Source organism: Podarcis muralis, chromosome 5, assembly GCF_964188315.1.
Source record: "Podarcis muralis chromosome 5, rPodMur119.hap1.1, whole genome shotgun sequence".
Classification (NCBI taxonomy): Eukaryota; Metazoa; Chordata; class Lepidosauria; order Squamata; family Lacertidae; genus Podarcis; species Podarcis muralis.
The window spans coordinates 39,934,792-39,950,028 of record NC_135659.1 but is presented as its reverse complement, the minus strand read 5'-3'; the positions used below and the strand labels follow the sequence as shown (position 1 = coordinate 39,950,028).

The following is a 15,237-nucleotide window of genomic DNA, read 5'->3' as shown; positions in this document are numbered from 1 at the left end:
CCTGGCTTTTCAGCTATACTTCAGTGTCATGGTGATTGTTCACCAGCTGAGGTTTAGAACATAATGGGATTGGTGAATAGCTTTTGATGTTAAGCTGTTTTGTAACATGCGATGCTTAACCTTTCTGGATGATTGGGGGTGGGTTTGAACTACCGTATTTTAAGTGTTTTCCTGCCCTCTATTTCTATAGCACTTTTAGGGGGCGGGAGGTACAAATTGAACTATCCCCGCCCCTGAAAACAGAGTGGAAAGGGTGTGTTCCGGCTCCCAGTTGCTCAAGAACTGGAAAGAGGATTCTTTCCAAAAGCTTTAATGTTTAGATTGCTGTATACATATGCAAATCTTCAGCTTAAGCCATAATAGGCAATACACACTATTATTCCTAGGTACAGTTACACAAAAGGTTTGGACAGTTGATCTGACATTAACACACCCCCTTGCTATCTTTTATATAGGATTGGGACATGCTCAACTTAGTGCAGCAAAAAATTCTGCTCTTCAGCAATCAATCTCTCACTACACCCAGTAGGCAGAATAATCGGTTCCTACTCCTTTAGCTGGGACGCGGGTAGCGCTGTGGGTAAAAGCCTCAGCGCCTAGGGCTTGCCGATCGAAAGGTTGGCGGTTCAAATCCCCGCTGCGGGGTGCGCTCCCGTTGTTCGGTCCCAGCGCCTGCCAACCTAGCAGTTCGAAAGCACTCCCGGGTGCAAGTAGATAAATAGGGACCGCTTACTGGCGGGAAGGTAAATGGCGTTTCCGTGTGCGGCTCTGGCTCGCCAGATGCAGCTTGTCACGCTGGCCATGTGACCCGGAAGTGTCTCCGGACAGCGCTGGCCCCCGGCCTCTTGAGTGAGATGGGCGCACAACCCTAGAGTCTGTCAAGACTGGCCCGTATGGGCAGGGGTACCTTTACCTTTACCTTACTCCTTTAGCTCCTCCTGGAGGACAGGGGAGGTGTCTTTGCCTCCCCCCACCCTGAGAGCTGGGTGGGGCTGGCAGAGGCAAGGGTACTCCTCATGTCTGAAAGCACCAGTTTAGGTGGAGCAATAGGCACCGTGAAAGTTTCAGGGCAAGGCTCTGATGGCTATGGAGAGGGAAGCATGGCTTGTGGATCTTGTTGTGGAAATGGGTGAGGCAAGAGAGCAGGTTAAATTCCCTATCCCACTTGAGCCTTTCCTGGTTCCTTGGCAAACCATCCATCTGTATTGTTCTGACTCAGCCAGCCCATGATGAGGGTGGCGAGAGAGAGAGAGAGTGGTCATACTGTTTTTGTCCCTGTGATTATTGCAGGTCAATTTGTGATTATTGTAGGTCAATTATTGCTGTGATTATTGCAGGTCTATTTGTCAGTTTCTTGGGTGGTTTGGGGATTTGTTTTTGCCAAATTCTTTTGGTGACCTGGGTGAAAGTGAGCACCAATGTTAGTTCCCGATAACATATTTACAATCTGCCCCAAGTGTAGGGAGAAACAGTCATTTCCTCATCTTTAAAGGTGTGTGCCTTTACTGCAGCCCTAGCCTGTGAATGGGTTGCTTAGCAACAGGTAAAGGAGGTTGCTGCAACTATAGATTCATTTAAGCTGACAGAGAATCCACCTTCAGTGCCTGAAGTTGATCAGTGCTACAGCTCCATTTCGGGAACATGTGATAAAATAAGGATAATTGTTCTCCTCAACAAGGGACAGATTCCTCACCACTAACTAAAACTAGCCTTTGTCCCATCTGAGATTAGAATCTTTGACTTTCTCAGCAGGTTTGAGTTCTGGCACTTCTCTGATTAAACATATGCCTTATTTACCTAAAAAATGTAATGCGTGTGCACAACAAACTCTTTGCAAGCATGGATGATACCCAGTGTTCGTCATTCTCAAACTAGACTCACTGAAAACCAACAGGCCTAAGAGACTTGTGCATTGATTTTCAGTGGGCCTAAGCCTGAGAATTATGAACATTGGATATCACTTTATAAGTTCAACTCCACCACTGTATGTCTATGCAGTAACAATTATTGTTTGCTGCCATGTAATAGCGATCATTGCAAAAAATGCAAGGCAAATTGATTATTTTTTTATTACATTTTGAAAATTAAATGTTTGGATTTGTGTTCTTCTAAGCAGAGTTAACTTGAGCTACTCTCCCTAAACCGTAAGAGAGAATTATTTATATTTCCACTATAAGTGGAATGTTTGTTGTTCATGTGAAACATTAGGTGAAAGGGGAGCAGGACCAACTGAACAAAGAACATCAAGAAGGGAGCAGGCAAAATTGTGTGTTTTGAATTATTATTCACTAATGTGTCTGTCTAACAACAAAGCTCATACCAGCTCATACTTAAGAACCGCCGCCCCCCCTGCAAACTTCAGTGTTGATAGCTTGCAACAATGGCATAGAGACAACAAAAACTGTTTTAAATATTTTTCTATTTTTCTCTAGAGGAAATTGTTGAGATAACAACTAACCTTCTACATTGCATCAAGCTGAATGCCCGACATAATCTTTAATAATTTAAGTTTCCCTTTTTATGGGCACTCTGGGAGCACTAATGGTATAGCTTGATAGTATCATAAAGTGGAAGTGTGTAATTATAATGGGCTGGTTGAAAATACAATTTTGAAACACGTAAGTTAGCAGAGACATTAACTGCTGAAGACCCTTGTGCTGTTTTCCTGTTCAGGCATTCTGGGTTTTTCTTTATGTTGCAATATGGATCTCCAACTATGCAGACTTACAGAAGTGAAATGAGCCTTTTCTAAACCTCTGTTGTTAAGAAACTGTAGGGGTCTTGTGTTGTCAGCTCTATTCCGGTACTACTACTCTTCATATATGTCACACAATCTTCATTGTGTTCAGCCTGACAAATAGCCTTCTGCCGGCAAGCTGTTATTTATTTCATAGATAGAAATTTGAGGAAAAGGGAGAAGCATTCTTTGGGTTGCATCTTAAGAGTATGTGGAGAGGATTTGTTGTTGCTTATACCAGCCCCTACGCCTTATATACCTGACCCTGGCTCCTCCATTTCTGACTTTTGTAAGTTTATTGCGAAGATCAGAAGGGAGGTCATAAACACATTCAGCAGAACATGCTCATAATCCACCCCAGAACAGGAACTCTGAAGGTCAGAAGTGGAGCTGACAAGGGCAGGGTTCCATGTTCAGTGACAGAAGATTCATTATTTATTAAAGTATTTTTACTCTACTCTTCAGTCGACCAGGCTTCCAAAGATAAATTAAAACCAGTGATAAAACATTTAAAAAGTAAAAATTATGCATGTGGTCTTTAAGTGAGCTGTTCAAGAAAAGTGACTATATAATAGCAGTTTGCTTCATTAACTGATACTTCTTTACTTCTTTCCTCACAGGAAACCCAGCCAGATGGGCGGGGTATAAATAAATTATTATTATTATTATTATTCATCACAGGGCAGTTTCTTGAGGTGATCTCTGTGAGGGGAAGAAAGGGCCTAGAACAGCTGGTGAGGCAGCAGGTAGACATAGCTGTGGTGATAATTTGCCTCATTGGCTGCCTCTTCTTCTGTTCAAAGTCAACTAATCGATGTCGATTTGATTAAAAAACAGTCCCGCATTGTGTCTCAACTCAAGTCCCCTTTATGTGTGAATTGCATAACTGAGCATGATAGGATGAATGGAGCAGTGGCGCTGCCTCACTGTCCCAACCCTCAGGTGATGCAGCTCCTTCGCTCTTTCTGTATGTTAAGGTAAAGGTAAAGGTACCCCTGCCCGTACAGGCCAGTCTTGACAGACTCTGGGGTTGTGCGCCCATCTCACTCAAGAGGCCGGGGGCCAGCGCTGTCCAGAGACACTTCCGGGTCACGTGGCCAGCGTGACATCGCTGCTCTGGCGAGCCAGAGCCGCACACGGAAACGCCGTTTACCTTCCCGCTAGTAAGCGGTCCCTATTTATCTACTTGCACCCAGGGGTGCTTTCGAACTGCTAGGTTGGCAGGCGCTGGGACCGAACAACGGGAGCACACCCCGCCGCGGGGATTCGAACCGCCGACCTTTCGATCGGCAACCCTAGGCGCTGAGGCTTTTACCCACAGCGCCACCCGCGTCCCCCATTTCTGTATGTTAGGTGTGGACATATTCAGGAGAGACCTTATGTGCAAAAACTTTCCATATGTTATGGGACCCCAGTCACGTAGGGTTTCGGAACACGTGGGAGGTTTGTGCATGAAGATGTCTAGAGGGACCGAGGCACAGAAGGCTTGAAGAGCAGCATAGTGTCGAGGTGGAGGATAGTGACATGGCCCTGCAGCCCCTTTCTATGCCCCTTTTATATGATTCATGTGTGAAAGAGTCAATATTGGCTGATTGTTTTGCAGTGCAGAACTCCAACCTTTAAAAATAATGAGGAGAAAGTATTTCCAAAAATTTAATGCAGGAGGTTTGATGTTTTGTAGTCATGGTACATATTTTTGCTTTCTTACAGAGGATCACCAGACAGGGATGGAACTGTAAGTATTTAAAGGAATTTATATATTGAATTAGTCTTAACTTTAAATTAGATGTGTCTAATGGAAAATGCTTCCCCCATCCTGTGAATCGTCATAAGCAATTTTGAACCCTTTGCCCTATTTCTATTTTAATATAGTTAATAATATTAAAATGATCAATGTTGATACACTGTCTGATGTGCATTGGCTTATATCCAGTGTCTAAGGCCCTTCTCTCAAAACTTTTTTGGTCAAAGGATTATCAAGTGAGATAAATTTTCTAATAATAGTCATAAATACAATGAATAAAACAAACAATTACATGAAAGATGAAGAAACATTTAATACCTGCAAATATTTTAAATTGGTTAAAAATAACAATTCAGGAAGCCTTCCTGTAGAGAATAGAAATAGGAGAAGGGTTGCTGTTGAGTTACTGTTGCTTTTATTTATGGTTTTAGGTTTTCTGTCTCTGCTAGAACTGGACTTTAGAAGGAAATGTACCACATCAGCTATTAGGCTTTAAGTTTGCAATGAAGAATGTTGGGCTCAGATATGGATTTTACTTGACTTTTTATTGATTCCTGACTTTAAAACTCCCATTTAAATTTATCTTGTGAAGACTCTAAGGAAAATTGAAGCATTTGTTAGTCTTCACCAGATTTTCAGCAGTGGAATGGAAACACTACCAGCCATAAACAATGTCATTTCTCTCCTAAAATTAAAGGAATTGGAGTAGTAAGGGCCTTTCCAGATGATCATTATTTTGCGTAATAAATGAGCTGCTGTTTCATTGGTTTGATTCAGATGTCTTCCTTAAAGAAAATGCATCTGTGTCTGGAATATCGCATTGTCCAAGCATGTACTATGTCAGTGGGGAAATTGGGTTCTTCCCTACTTAGCATGTCCCTTGCTATTTCGCGAGTGCTTTGCAAGGATGCATTGCATGAGTGCCACGACCACAGATAGAGCCATTAGTGATGAGTGCTGACTTCCCTGCCTGTGATCATGTTTCTTCATATTTCTGGTGTTGGAGCATTTATCTTCACAAACAGTGGCAAAACAAACCAAGGCTGCTTTTTCTTTTCTTCCTCCTGCAGCAATGCTCTATTGCAAATCCCCTTTTCCATTTATTTAGTTCTTAGAAGGCTATGCCATTCCTTCTCCAATACAGGAGTGCACATCTCCTGTAGGTTTTTATTTTTATTTTTTAAGGGCTGAGCATCTGTCCCCTGTGCAGCAGAAATGTATAGGGGGGAAAGAATGGGGGCGAGAGAACTATACAACTTTAAATGGGGTGAAATATCATACTAGTGGTGCTGGATAGAGGCTAGCCCAATCGTATCTTGATAAATAACTTCAAGGGGTTGGTGGGGCTTTGTCTTCTGGAAAGGCCCTAATAATTTTTTCTTTCTTTCAACTTCTGTCTATTTAAACTTCTGACCCAAGATCCTTAATCCTAAACATATTTACTTGCAAGTAAATATTAATGATTTCAGAAGAATTGAACGTCCAAGTAGATGTGCTTAGGGTCACAGCTGTAGATTGAAAAAAGCCTGCATCCACACATCCTTCTGCATCCCCATTGTGTTTTGTCAAGCGCTTTTAGCTTAAAGATTCAAAAAGCAGACCACATTTGGAACTCTATACTGTTTTTAATGGTTCAGCCAAGGCTCTGTTCAGCAGAAGAAAAACAACGCTGTTCACTTTCCCAACTTGCACGTTGATTCAACCTGCAGTCCCCATCTGTGTTACACGCTTAAAGAAGTAACTGGTGCACTGCCCCTTCAGGCACTTCGTGTACCCGAGATCATGTAGAGAGTCCCCACATGCTCCTCCGTTGTCTTGTCTCATGCTGGTCCTCCCCAACACCTTCAACGTGTTTGAGGGAATTCTGAAGGGGAGAAGTCTTCCTAATGCCCCCATGAGCTGGAATTCCTGAGCACGCCGGGTTCCAGCTCATAGAAACAGCCTGCACACATTCAGCCGTCTTTCTCCTTCATTCCTGTCCCCAACAGATCACCAATGTGGGACTGGAAGATGGATGATATGATATGGAGGGAAATACTTGGTCTCAAAAGGGAGGAAGGAAACACAGAAACCTGGTGTGAGAAACAATCTCCTCACTTGTTCACCACCACCCAGTTAAATTTAACACCAAAGTGATGAACAGAAGGCAGAGGAGGACTGGCTTCTTTTTCTTTTTTCTTTTTTTCAGATATGGGCCACATTTACACTATACATTTAAAGCAGTATCATACCACTTTAAACGGTCAAGAATCCTGTGAACTGTGGTTTGGAAAGGGTGCTGAGTTGTTAGTAGAATCCTATTCCCCTCACAGAACTACAGTTCCCAGGGAGGAATCCAGTGTAGTGCTATGGCTATCATTCCAGCTTGCCAGATAGCACAACCCCCCTCTCCCTAGCTCTGTATGCTATTCTAGGGGTTCTCCTGACACACACACCTGAGTCTGTTTGGAAACACACAGGAGGAGAAGAGGGGGAAATCCCCATTGCACTAGTGGAAGTCCTTGTGTGGGCTTCCATTAGCAGGACTAGTTACTTGAATCCTGCCTGTGAAGTGGCTTAACAATCCCTCTTCCCATAGAACTCTGGGACTGTAGCTCTCTGAGGGATGCTGGGGTCTCCTAGTAACTCTCATCCTCTGTGAGGCAAGCTGAGAAGCAATGAGCTGCTGAGCAACTTTTTTTTCTTGGTGTTGACCACGAATGACATGCTGGTTCATGCACCGTCACCATCTCGGTGTGTTCATTGTGACACACTAGTGCTTTCCCAAGATGTTTCATTTAAGGCCTTCACTTCTACGTTTGTTGATGATGTTCCTCATGTGGCATTTTGCTTTTCGGAGGCTATGAGAACGATGCTAACTTCATTTCTCATTTAGTACAAAAAAATTGCATTCTCTTTAAAATTGTACACAATCCCTTCTCACGTTAAGATTAAGAGAAGGTGCTTACTTTGTGAAACATGAACCTGAATAATTTATTCTGCTATATTTAGTATAATGTAGCCTTATTTTTATGCTGACTTGGAATTATGTGCTTGCAATTTTTAATCAGATTAATAACGAAGAAGAAGCTAAATGACCAGAATTTTAAAGTATGCTTGAAAACTGTTCATGTTATTGGCCTGTTTTTTATTTACTTTGTAGACTAGAGGTCATAAAAGACAGTAGGTGATGATCAATAGCAAAAGAGCTGGCACTTAGAGAAGGATCATATTCCCTAGAACTCTTCAAGACTTACTTAATAGCAAAATGTTGCTAACCTTTTTCTTGCACAAAACCAGGATGAAAACATTCACTGAGTCACTTCTTGTAGGTATGTGCTCAGTTACAAAAGAAATGCTGAGTTATATTACAAGACTCTAAAGGCCCACTGCAATGGCTGCTACATTAAATAAAGCATGTTCTGCAGAATTGTATGAGGACATAGTTCTGAAATGCATGAAAACGTTATGTCTTGTAAACATCTTACTCAAAGGAAATAAGGGGGAAACATTTAGCATTGGAGATAATTGTCCATGCCACTCAGTTATAAGAGAACCAGTTTCTGCTGAATAGAGCCCTATCATACGTTCCAAAATAGTCTGCTGACAGCAGCATTTACATTTGGCAAGTAATGCCTTTGAAAAGTGCATTCTGAGCTTGCTTACTCCATGTAGATTCATGTGTTTAAAAAAAACCGAACCACCCAATACTTTAACCCTTTTTCTATAAAAAAACAAAATCCATTCCAGCCACCCAGCCCTCATCCTCATGATCCACCCTCCAATAACAAAGCAGAGTGTGCACAGGAAGGAGGAAAATCAGTTTCGGTAAGGACATGAATATTGGTTTAAAGCTTCCCGGGGGTTGGTTGGAAGAATGTGTAAGCCTGGCCAAAAAAAAGTTTGCATGTACAAATGTATGTTTGGCATTGTTTGTGCATCACTTACTTCCATGTATTTTTTTACTCCAGGTGCTCTGCATAGGATGCCCAGCCACATATGTTTTTGCCCCTGTGATTCTGATGTGTTTCTGTGTGTCCATAGATGTCTAATTATGTTTAGGTACTCAGTATGGTTTCCTAATATTCAGTAGGATTTGTGATGGATACAGGTAACTAGAAACAGAAATGGATTACCTCGTGTGCCAGGCTCACCTTGAAAACTACATTCATAAGATAAATAACACAGGACTGCGTTCATGATATGCATTAGGAAGTAGATAATTTCATAGATAATTTCACACGTTTCATGCAAAAATGGAATATTTTATAGGACATTCCTTGAATGTTGACGGTAACAGCTGGTTGAAATGAAATATTTGATTGATATCTGAACAACTATATGATTATTTTGTGGCTTTCCTCCTCCTCATTAGTCTGCTATGTATTGTATACTTCTCCAGGTTTTGTAAATGGCTCAAGACTATGGGAAGAATTCAGCATTGCTCTAAGGAGATCATTCCATCACTACAAGCATTTCAGCTTGCCAGACAGAACAATCACCCTCTTCTCTCCCCACAGCCCTGTACACTGTTTTGAGGGGTTCCCTGATGCCCCCCACCACCAATTTGGGATTGCACGGAGAGGGAGGAGTGGGATCATGGAAGACCTTCTGCTCATTTCCACTAGCAGGACTCATTAGTTGAATCTGGCCCACTATTTGATCACCTGACCGCTTTGGTTTCGAAGGCTTCAGAAATGAAGTACAGCATATTAAATTAATACTTATTTAAAGTTAGGAGAGCTTAATTAACTCATCACTTCCGTTCAAATGTAACATAGGGGGCTACCATATACCAGATCATATTATTAATTTCCATTTAATAATAATAATAATAATAATAATTTATTATTTGTACCCTGCCCATCTGGCTGGGTTTCCCCAGCCACTCTGGGCGGCTTCCAACAAAGATGAACGATACACTAAAATGTCACATATTAAAAACTTCCCTGAACAGATGTCTTCTGAATGTCAGGTAGATGTTTATCGCTTTGACATCTGATGGGAGGGCATTCCACAGGGCGGGCGCCACTACCGAGAAGGCCCTCTGCCTTGTTCCCTGTAACTTGGCCTCTCGCAGTGAGGGAACCGCCAGAAGGCCCTCGGAGCTGGACCTCAGTGTCCGGGCAGAATGATGGAGGAGGAGACGCTCCTTCAGGTGTACTGGACTGAGGCTGTTTAGGGCTTTAAAGGTCAGCACCAACACTTTGAATTGTGCTCGGAAACATACTGGGAGCCAATGTAGGTCTTTCAAGACCGGTGTTATATGGTCTCGGCGGCGGCTCCCAGTCACCAGTCTAGCTGCTGCATTTTGGATTAGTTGTAGTTTCCGGGTCACCTTCAAAGGTAGCCCCACGTAGAGTGCATCCAGCATTGTATAATCTGACTAGTAGCTGCTGTCCAGGTTCTCAGGTCTTGCTACCTGACCAATGCCAGAGGTTGAACCTGAGACCTTCTGCATGCAAATCACATGCTCTACCACCAAGTTGTAGCTCTATCCTCATTTGTCTTGCCCATAAGCCGTAATATCTTGCAGCATGGTCTTTCCTTGCAATTCCTGCTCCTGGCTTATCAGGTTTGAAAAATTCAAGAGTTCAAACACTGGAAATTACTTTCTCAAAGAAGATTGAGAGGCTGGCATTCTCTTTCTAGAGACTGATTAGTAGGGAGCCAGAGCCCACTTTAGTTAAGTGACCATCCCAAATTGAAAACTCATGACTTTGTCATCTCGTCTAAGAAACTAGTGCATGTTGCTGTTCTCCCCTTTTTAATATAAAACTTATCATTTTTAACTGTGTATTACAGAAGAGAACCAATGGTGCTCCAAATGGGTTTTATTCAGAGATTGACTGGGAAAGATATGTAAGTAAGAGTAATCACCTGGCATTCATACCTTCCCAAGAACATTCCTTATTACAAGAATTTTCTGAGAACTTGCCTCTCTGTTTTGTGTGTGTGTGTTCACTGTGTTTCTTGATTACTTCTTTCACACTTTAGTACATCTCATAATCACAGCACAAAGCGGATAACAATATTTGAATATTCAGGATTTCACTGACATGTCCAGCTGCCCAGCTATCCAATTGGGATCTTAAATTTGGCCCACGTAGAAATATATTGTTCTCACAGTTTATTTATGACCTTCAAACTGCTGAGCAAGTGAGAGTTCACCTTTCTTCTAAGCCCTCCAGCACATGCATAGAATTTAGAAGAGAGGTAGAGTCTTTCCTCACTTGTGCATAGCTTTAGATTGCCAGGAAACATTCTCACTATCTTATTCAAACTAGGCAGGCATGAAACATCAGTTTTACTACACACACACCCGTCACCTGCGCCTGTCAGAAGACTAAAGGAAGAGGTGGTGCCTTTTCTTACACAGCAGTTTGGAGAAGTTTAGAAATACCAGTTGTTCTCTTGCTGTTTCTTACCTTCTTCAAACTTGTATGCAAGTGAGCTAAGACTCTGCCTCTGACAAACAGATGGAACATGAAAAAATACGTAGTTTCCCCTCCGTAGTGATGTAGTTTGCACAAAAGAGAAAACTACAGCTTCTTTCTTTTTCTAGATTACCATGCAGATTGCCATCAAATTTGGAGCCCATAGCAAAATTGAAAGTTGTATCACACCTGTTTCAGGTTTAAGTCTCTGCTGGTTTTGGGAATTGCAACTAGATCTAGAAAAGGATATGATCTTGGAGTAATTTTAATGAATTAAACCAGCAACAATTTAAATTATTTAAGGAAAATAGTGCATTCATATAGATGTGGATGTGAGTTTACACTTTACAGAGATACATAAACAACCCTGTGTTCAGCTCAAAGGTTTTTGCTTCCTTTTAGTACTCATAAAAGCTTGAGGACTTTTGCACAAACTAAACATAAAAATGTTTGTCAGCCATTGTCTGAACTGCAGTGTCTTTCAATATACCTACTTGAAATCAGCAGAAATACGGTCTCCATGATTTTAACCAGGTGGATGTAAAGATGTTTCATCTCTGAAAACACCATGCGTGGGGCAGAAAGCAAACCTGCTTCTGAAAGGCCCTTGGGGCATGAGGATTATCAGCAACAGCTTTGGTTTTTGTCCTGCAACAACCATTCTTGAAGTTCTAGGTCAGGCTTCCTCAACCTCGGCCCTCCAGATGTTTTGAGACTACAATTCCCATCATCCCTGACCACTGGTCCTGCTAGCTAGGGATCATGGGAGTTATAAGCAGTCAGCCCCACACAGCCTTATGGAAAGGGGGACTAGCCTGGACGGGGGGAGTGGAGGGTGAGCAGAACAGACCGCTTTGGTTCTCCTCGCAGTCATTTGAGAAGGAGTGTTTGCATATTTGAGCACCCTTGCTTCAAAGGGATGCCCTAGCCCTACTTTGGAATATCTTCTAATCTTTTCGTGTTAATTAGATTGTGCAAAATTGCCTTGGAAGAATGGGAAAGAGCCAATAAAATGTTAAAAACCAATTATGCTAATAAGGTGGGCGCCATTTCAGACAGATTTCGTGCTGTTAGTATGGAAGGTGTCCAAGTTAATTAGAAGAAATTAAAATTTCTTTTGGAATAGTTTTTGCTTGCTTTAGCTGAAAAGAATTTAAAAGTTCAAGTGTGCTCCTGTTTACAGTGATCACCTTTAAAATCACACAACTTGATCTGGTAATATAACAAAATTACTGTAGTCCCTAACTGTGTGTGTGTGTGTGTGTGTGTGTGTGTGTGTGTGTGTGTGTGTGAAGTTCTTTCTCTTCACTTTGTATACCAAGTATATATAATATATATATGCATATATATATATAATCAAAATATTACTATTATTTTTAGTACAGTTACTATGCCCAGTTTGAGGAGACTGGGTGTTTGGGTTGAAGCATTATTTGGCATGATTAATATCTATAAATAGAGTGGCATGCTACAATATTTTTTTTAACACATGTGTCATGCATTCTTTCCAGACATTGTTTTTTGGAAAATGCTTCAATAAATGAGATTTGATATAGAGACAGTATAGTTCAAATAAACTGCTCTTTCTGGTACTACCTTTTTGGCTTTATCAACCAGCTGTGTCTCACTGTAACTGCATTCTCTTGTCATGGTCAGATCCCCTCCTGTCGAGATTTAGATTGTCAATTACTTTTCTCTTCTGCAGAGACGGGGGCCTATTAGAATGGTCTGCCGTCGAAGACTGATGGAACCAATTGGCTTCCAGGAGACTCTGGGGTATTTTTTCTGCTGAGAGGTTTGGCAATCCTGTTGAGGTCCTGGTCTATCTTTGCAATTTAGGATTTGCCCTATGTTCACCCCTAAGGGTTTTGCCTGAGCCCAAGTAGTACCATGGTATACCCTGGAGTTGAGAGCAATAAAGCAGGTTAGAATATGATTATAATGCAAGTAGAGGAAGAATTGGAATGAATGCAGTTGAAAGCAAGTGTGTGCTCATTGTAAAGCCTATTTTGTGCTGGTGAAGGCAGTAAAAAATTACTTCTCTGCCTCCATCATCCTTGGTGTCTCATCCACCAGAGCTTTATAGGATGCTTTTACATATTGGCCTGAAGGATATGGTGGAACTCTCAATGCCCTGCTGTGAATTATTTGTAAGGCATGTTGAAGATATGATTGCTTGTATCCATGGAGACCTAGATTTCACTATTATAGCAGGCCAGTTTCTAAGAGTATCCAGAACACTATTTTGTCAGATGTTCATGGATGAGTATCAATCAATAAGGCTTGAGAATGTGGATGATGTGCTTGGAAGGGTGTAGGTGTTCTTGCTCCCGTACATGCTATGACTGATAACATCCAGTAGGGAGGGGATGGCCAACTAGCCCAAGAAGATAATTAATGCCTCTCTGAGAGAGGGAGTAGTCCCACGAAAGAGCCAGCAGCAAGACTACTCATTCATAATTTTCATTAGACCCAAATGTTATGTATAACTATGCAAATGTCCCTTTGCTGAGCCCGGTTCTTGAGTCGGTGGGCACCAACCAGCTCTAGTCTCCAGGCACTCTTGGATGAAGCTGATTTTCTAGATCTACTTCATTCTGTGTTTAGGCCTGGTTTAGGCAATGAGGCCATCCTGTATTATACCTTGTGTCAGCAGAGAGATGGGGGAATGTGTCCCCATTGATTGTCCTTGATCGCTTGACAACTTTCCATACCATGGTCCATGATGTTCTTCTTGGGGGCACCAGTGACAGGATGCTTGTATTCTGATTATGTTTTTATATGATTATGCGTTTTATTACTGTATTTTAATTTTAGTTATTAATCACTTTGGAGCTTTTTGAAGAAGGAAGCAACATGGGAATTTTGTAAACCATCAGAAAAGAAGCAGCTGGTTCTGTTGTAAATGTTATCATGGCCATGTAAACCAAGGTGGAAGCTAGATTTTATTTAATAAATGAGAGCCAACTTGATCTCTGATACAGGGACATCACTTTTAAAGAGTAGCAACCAGAAGGCAAAGGTGCAAAAAGAAAATTCTATCAGGCACTGGAAATGAGCCCTTCTTTAGCAAGAGGTCTCATGCAAATATTTGCATAGATAATGCTTTGATGTCTTCCATATTTCCAAGCCACCATTTTCTTATATTAGACATATTCCTTATCTATTTAATATTTTCACCCCACGTTCCCCCTACTGCACAGAGATCAGAGCAGTTAGCACAACTGTTTGACTGCCTGGCTGAGAAAACAGGTTCCTGGGTAGACTCTTCATTCTTAGTTAAGCGTAGAGAGCATTGCATATACCAATAGTTTATTGGACAAGTGCTTCTTATTAATATGCAATTGGTGTGAGAGAGGGGAAAGAAAGAGTGATTACTTAATGTTTTGCAAGTACTCTAATTGCTTCACTATGTTTGCTGCACCAGAATTCACCTGAGCTTGATGAAGAAGGATACAGCATCAGACCAGACGAACCAGGCTATATCCTTCATGGTCAGTTTTACAACTCAGTTTGCAAACTCTGAAACAAGTGTGGGTTCAAGTGTGGCCACCTGCTGCCATCCTCCATACTGCTGGATGCCCCCGAAACATCAGTATCTCAAGTTTATTTTATTTTATATATTTATCAAATGTATATCCCGCCCCTCCTCCCAAAGGAGCCTAAAATGTTCAAGAGGCTTTATGAATGAAAAGATAGTGGCCATAAGTAAAATTTAATTTTAAGAAATCATTATAAAAAGAAAAAAGGAGCCAACACTCATGCCTAGTGTTGGAGGCAGTGATGGTCTGGGTGGGGAGCAAGAAACTGAAATTGATCCTGATGGAGGTATTGTGGATGGACCGATCTTGTGTCCAGGAATTAGGTGGATGACCTGTTCTGAAAGGGTTTCACTTACTCTGAAGGTACAGGATCGTAGTCTGGGAGAACTTGATGATCCAGAATCTATTGTAGGCTACTCTCAACTTACGCAGGGGTTATGTTCTGGTGATCAAGTGTAAATCCAAAATTGCATATAGTCAAAACACATTGGGTTCTGTGGCGGATGGGATTGCCAAAATCATTTTTCCTGGAACCCCGCTTCCTTTCCACCCCTTTTATTTTATTTTATTTTGTTTTGTTTTATTTTAGCCAAATGTGAAAAGCTGAATGCACACAAGTTAAATGTGTGCAGGTTGGAAGTTGCCTGTGTTAGTCTCCAGTGGCCCCTATGGCCTCTAGAAGTGCTAATGGCCAGCTTAGGCTGGTCCACAAGCTGTGGTTATTCCTGGACAAGAACAGCTTGGGCTAAGCATGCTGTACTGATCTCCCATTTGGACTACTGCAACCTGCTGTGTGCA

At 41.7% G+C, this 15,237-nt stretch overlaps 1 protein-coding gene across 20 annotated transcripts in view; it reads left to right on the top strand.

Moving 5' to 3' along the window:
- The window catches only part of SGIP1 (SH3GL interacting endocytic adaptor 1), a 137,472-nt gene that overhangs the window by 56,159 nt on the left and 66,076 nt on the right, over positions 1–15,237 (top strand). For 11 of the 20 annotated variants that reach the window (XM_077928616.1, XM_077928612.1, XM_077928615.1 and 8 more), the window contains 4 exons: positions 4,448–4,472; positions 8,211–8,288; positions 10,266–10,322; positions 14,325–14,379. In XM_077928616.1, coding sequence (XP_077784742.1) covers positions 4,448–4,472; positions 8,211–8,288; positions 10,266–10,322; positions 14,325–14,379 — 215 coding nt within the window. The remainder of the gene's footprint in view (positions 1–4,447; positions 4,473–8,210; positions 8,289–10,265; positions 10,323–14,324; positions 14,380–15,237) is intronic. The other 9 variants (XM_028733169.2, XM_077928628.1, XM_077928621.1 and 6 more) reach the window with 3 other exon arrangements.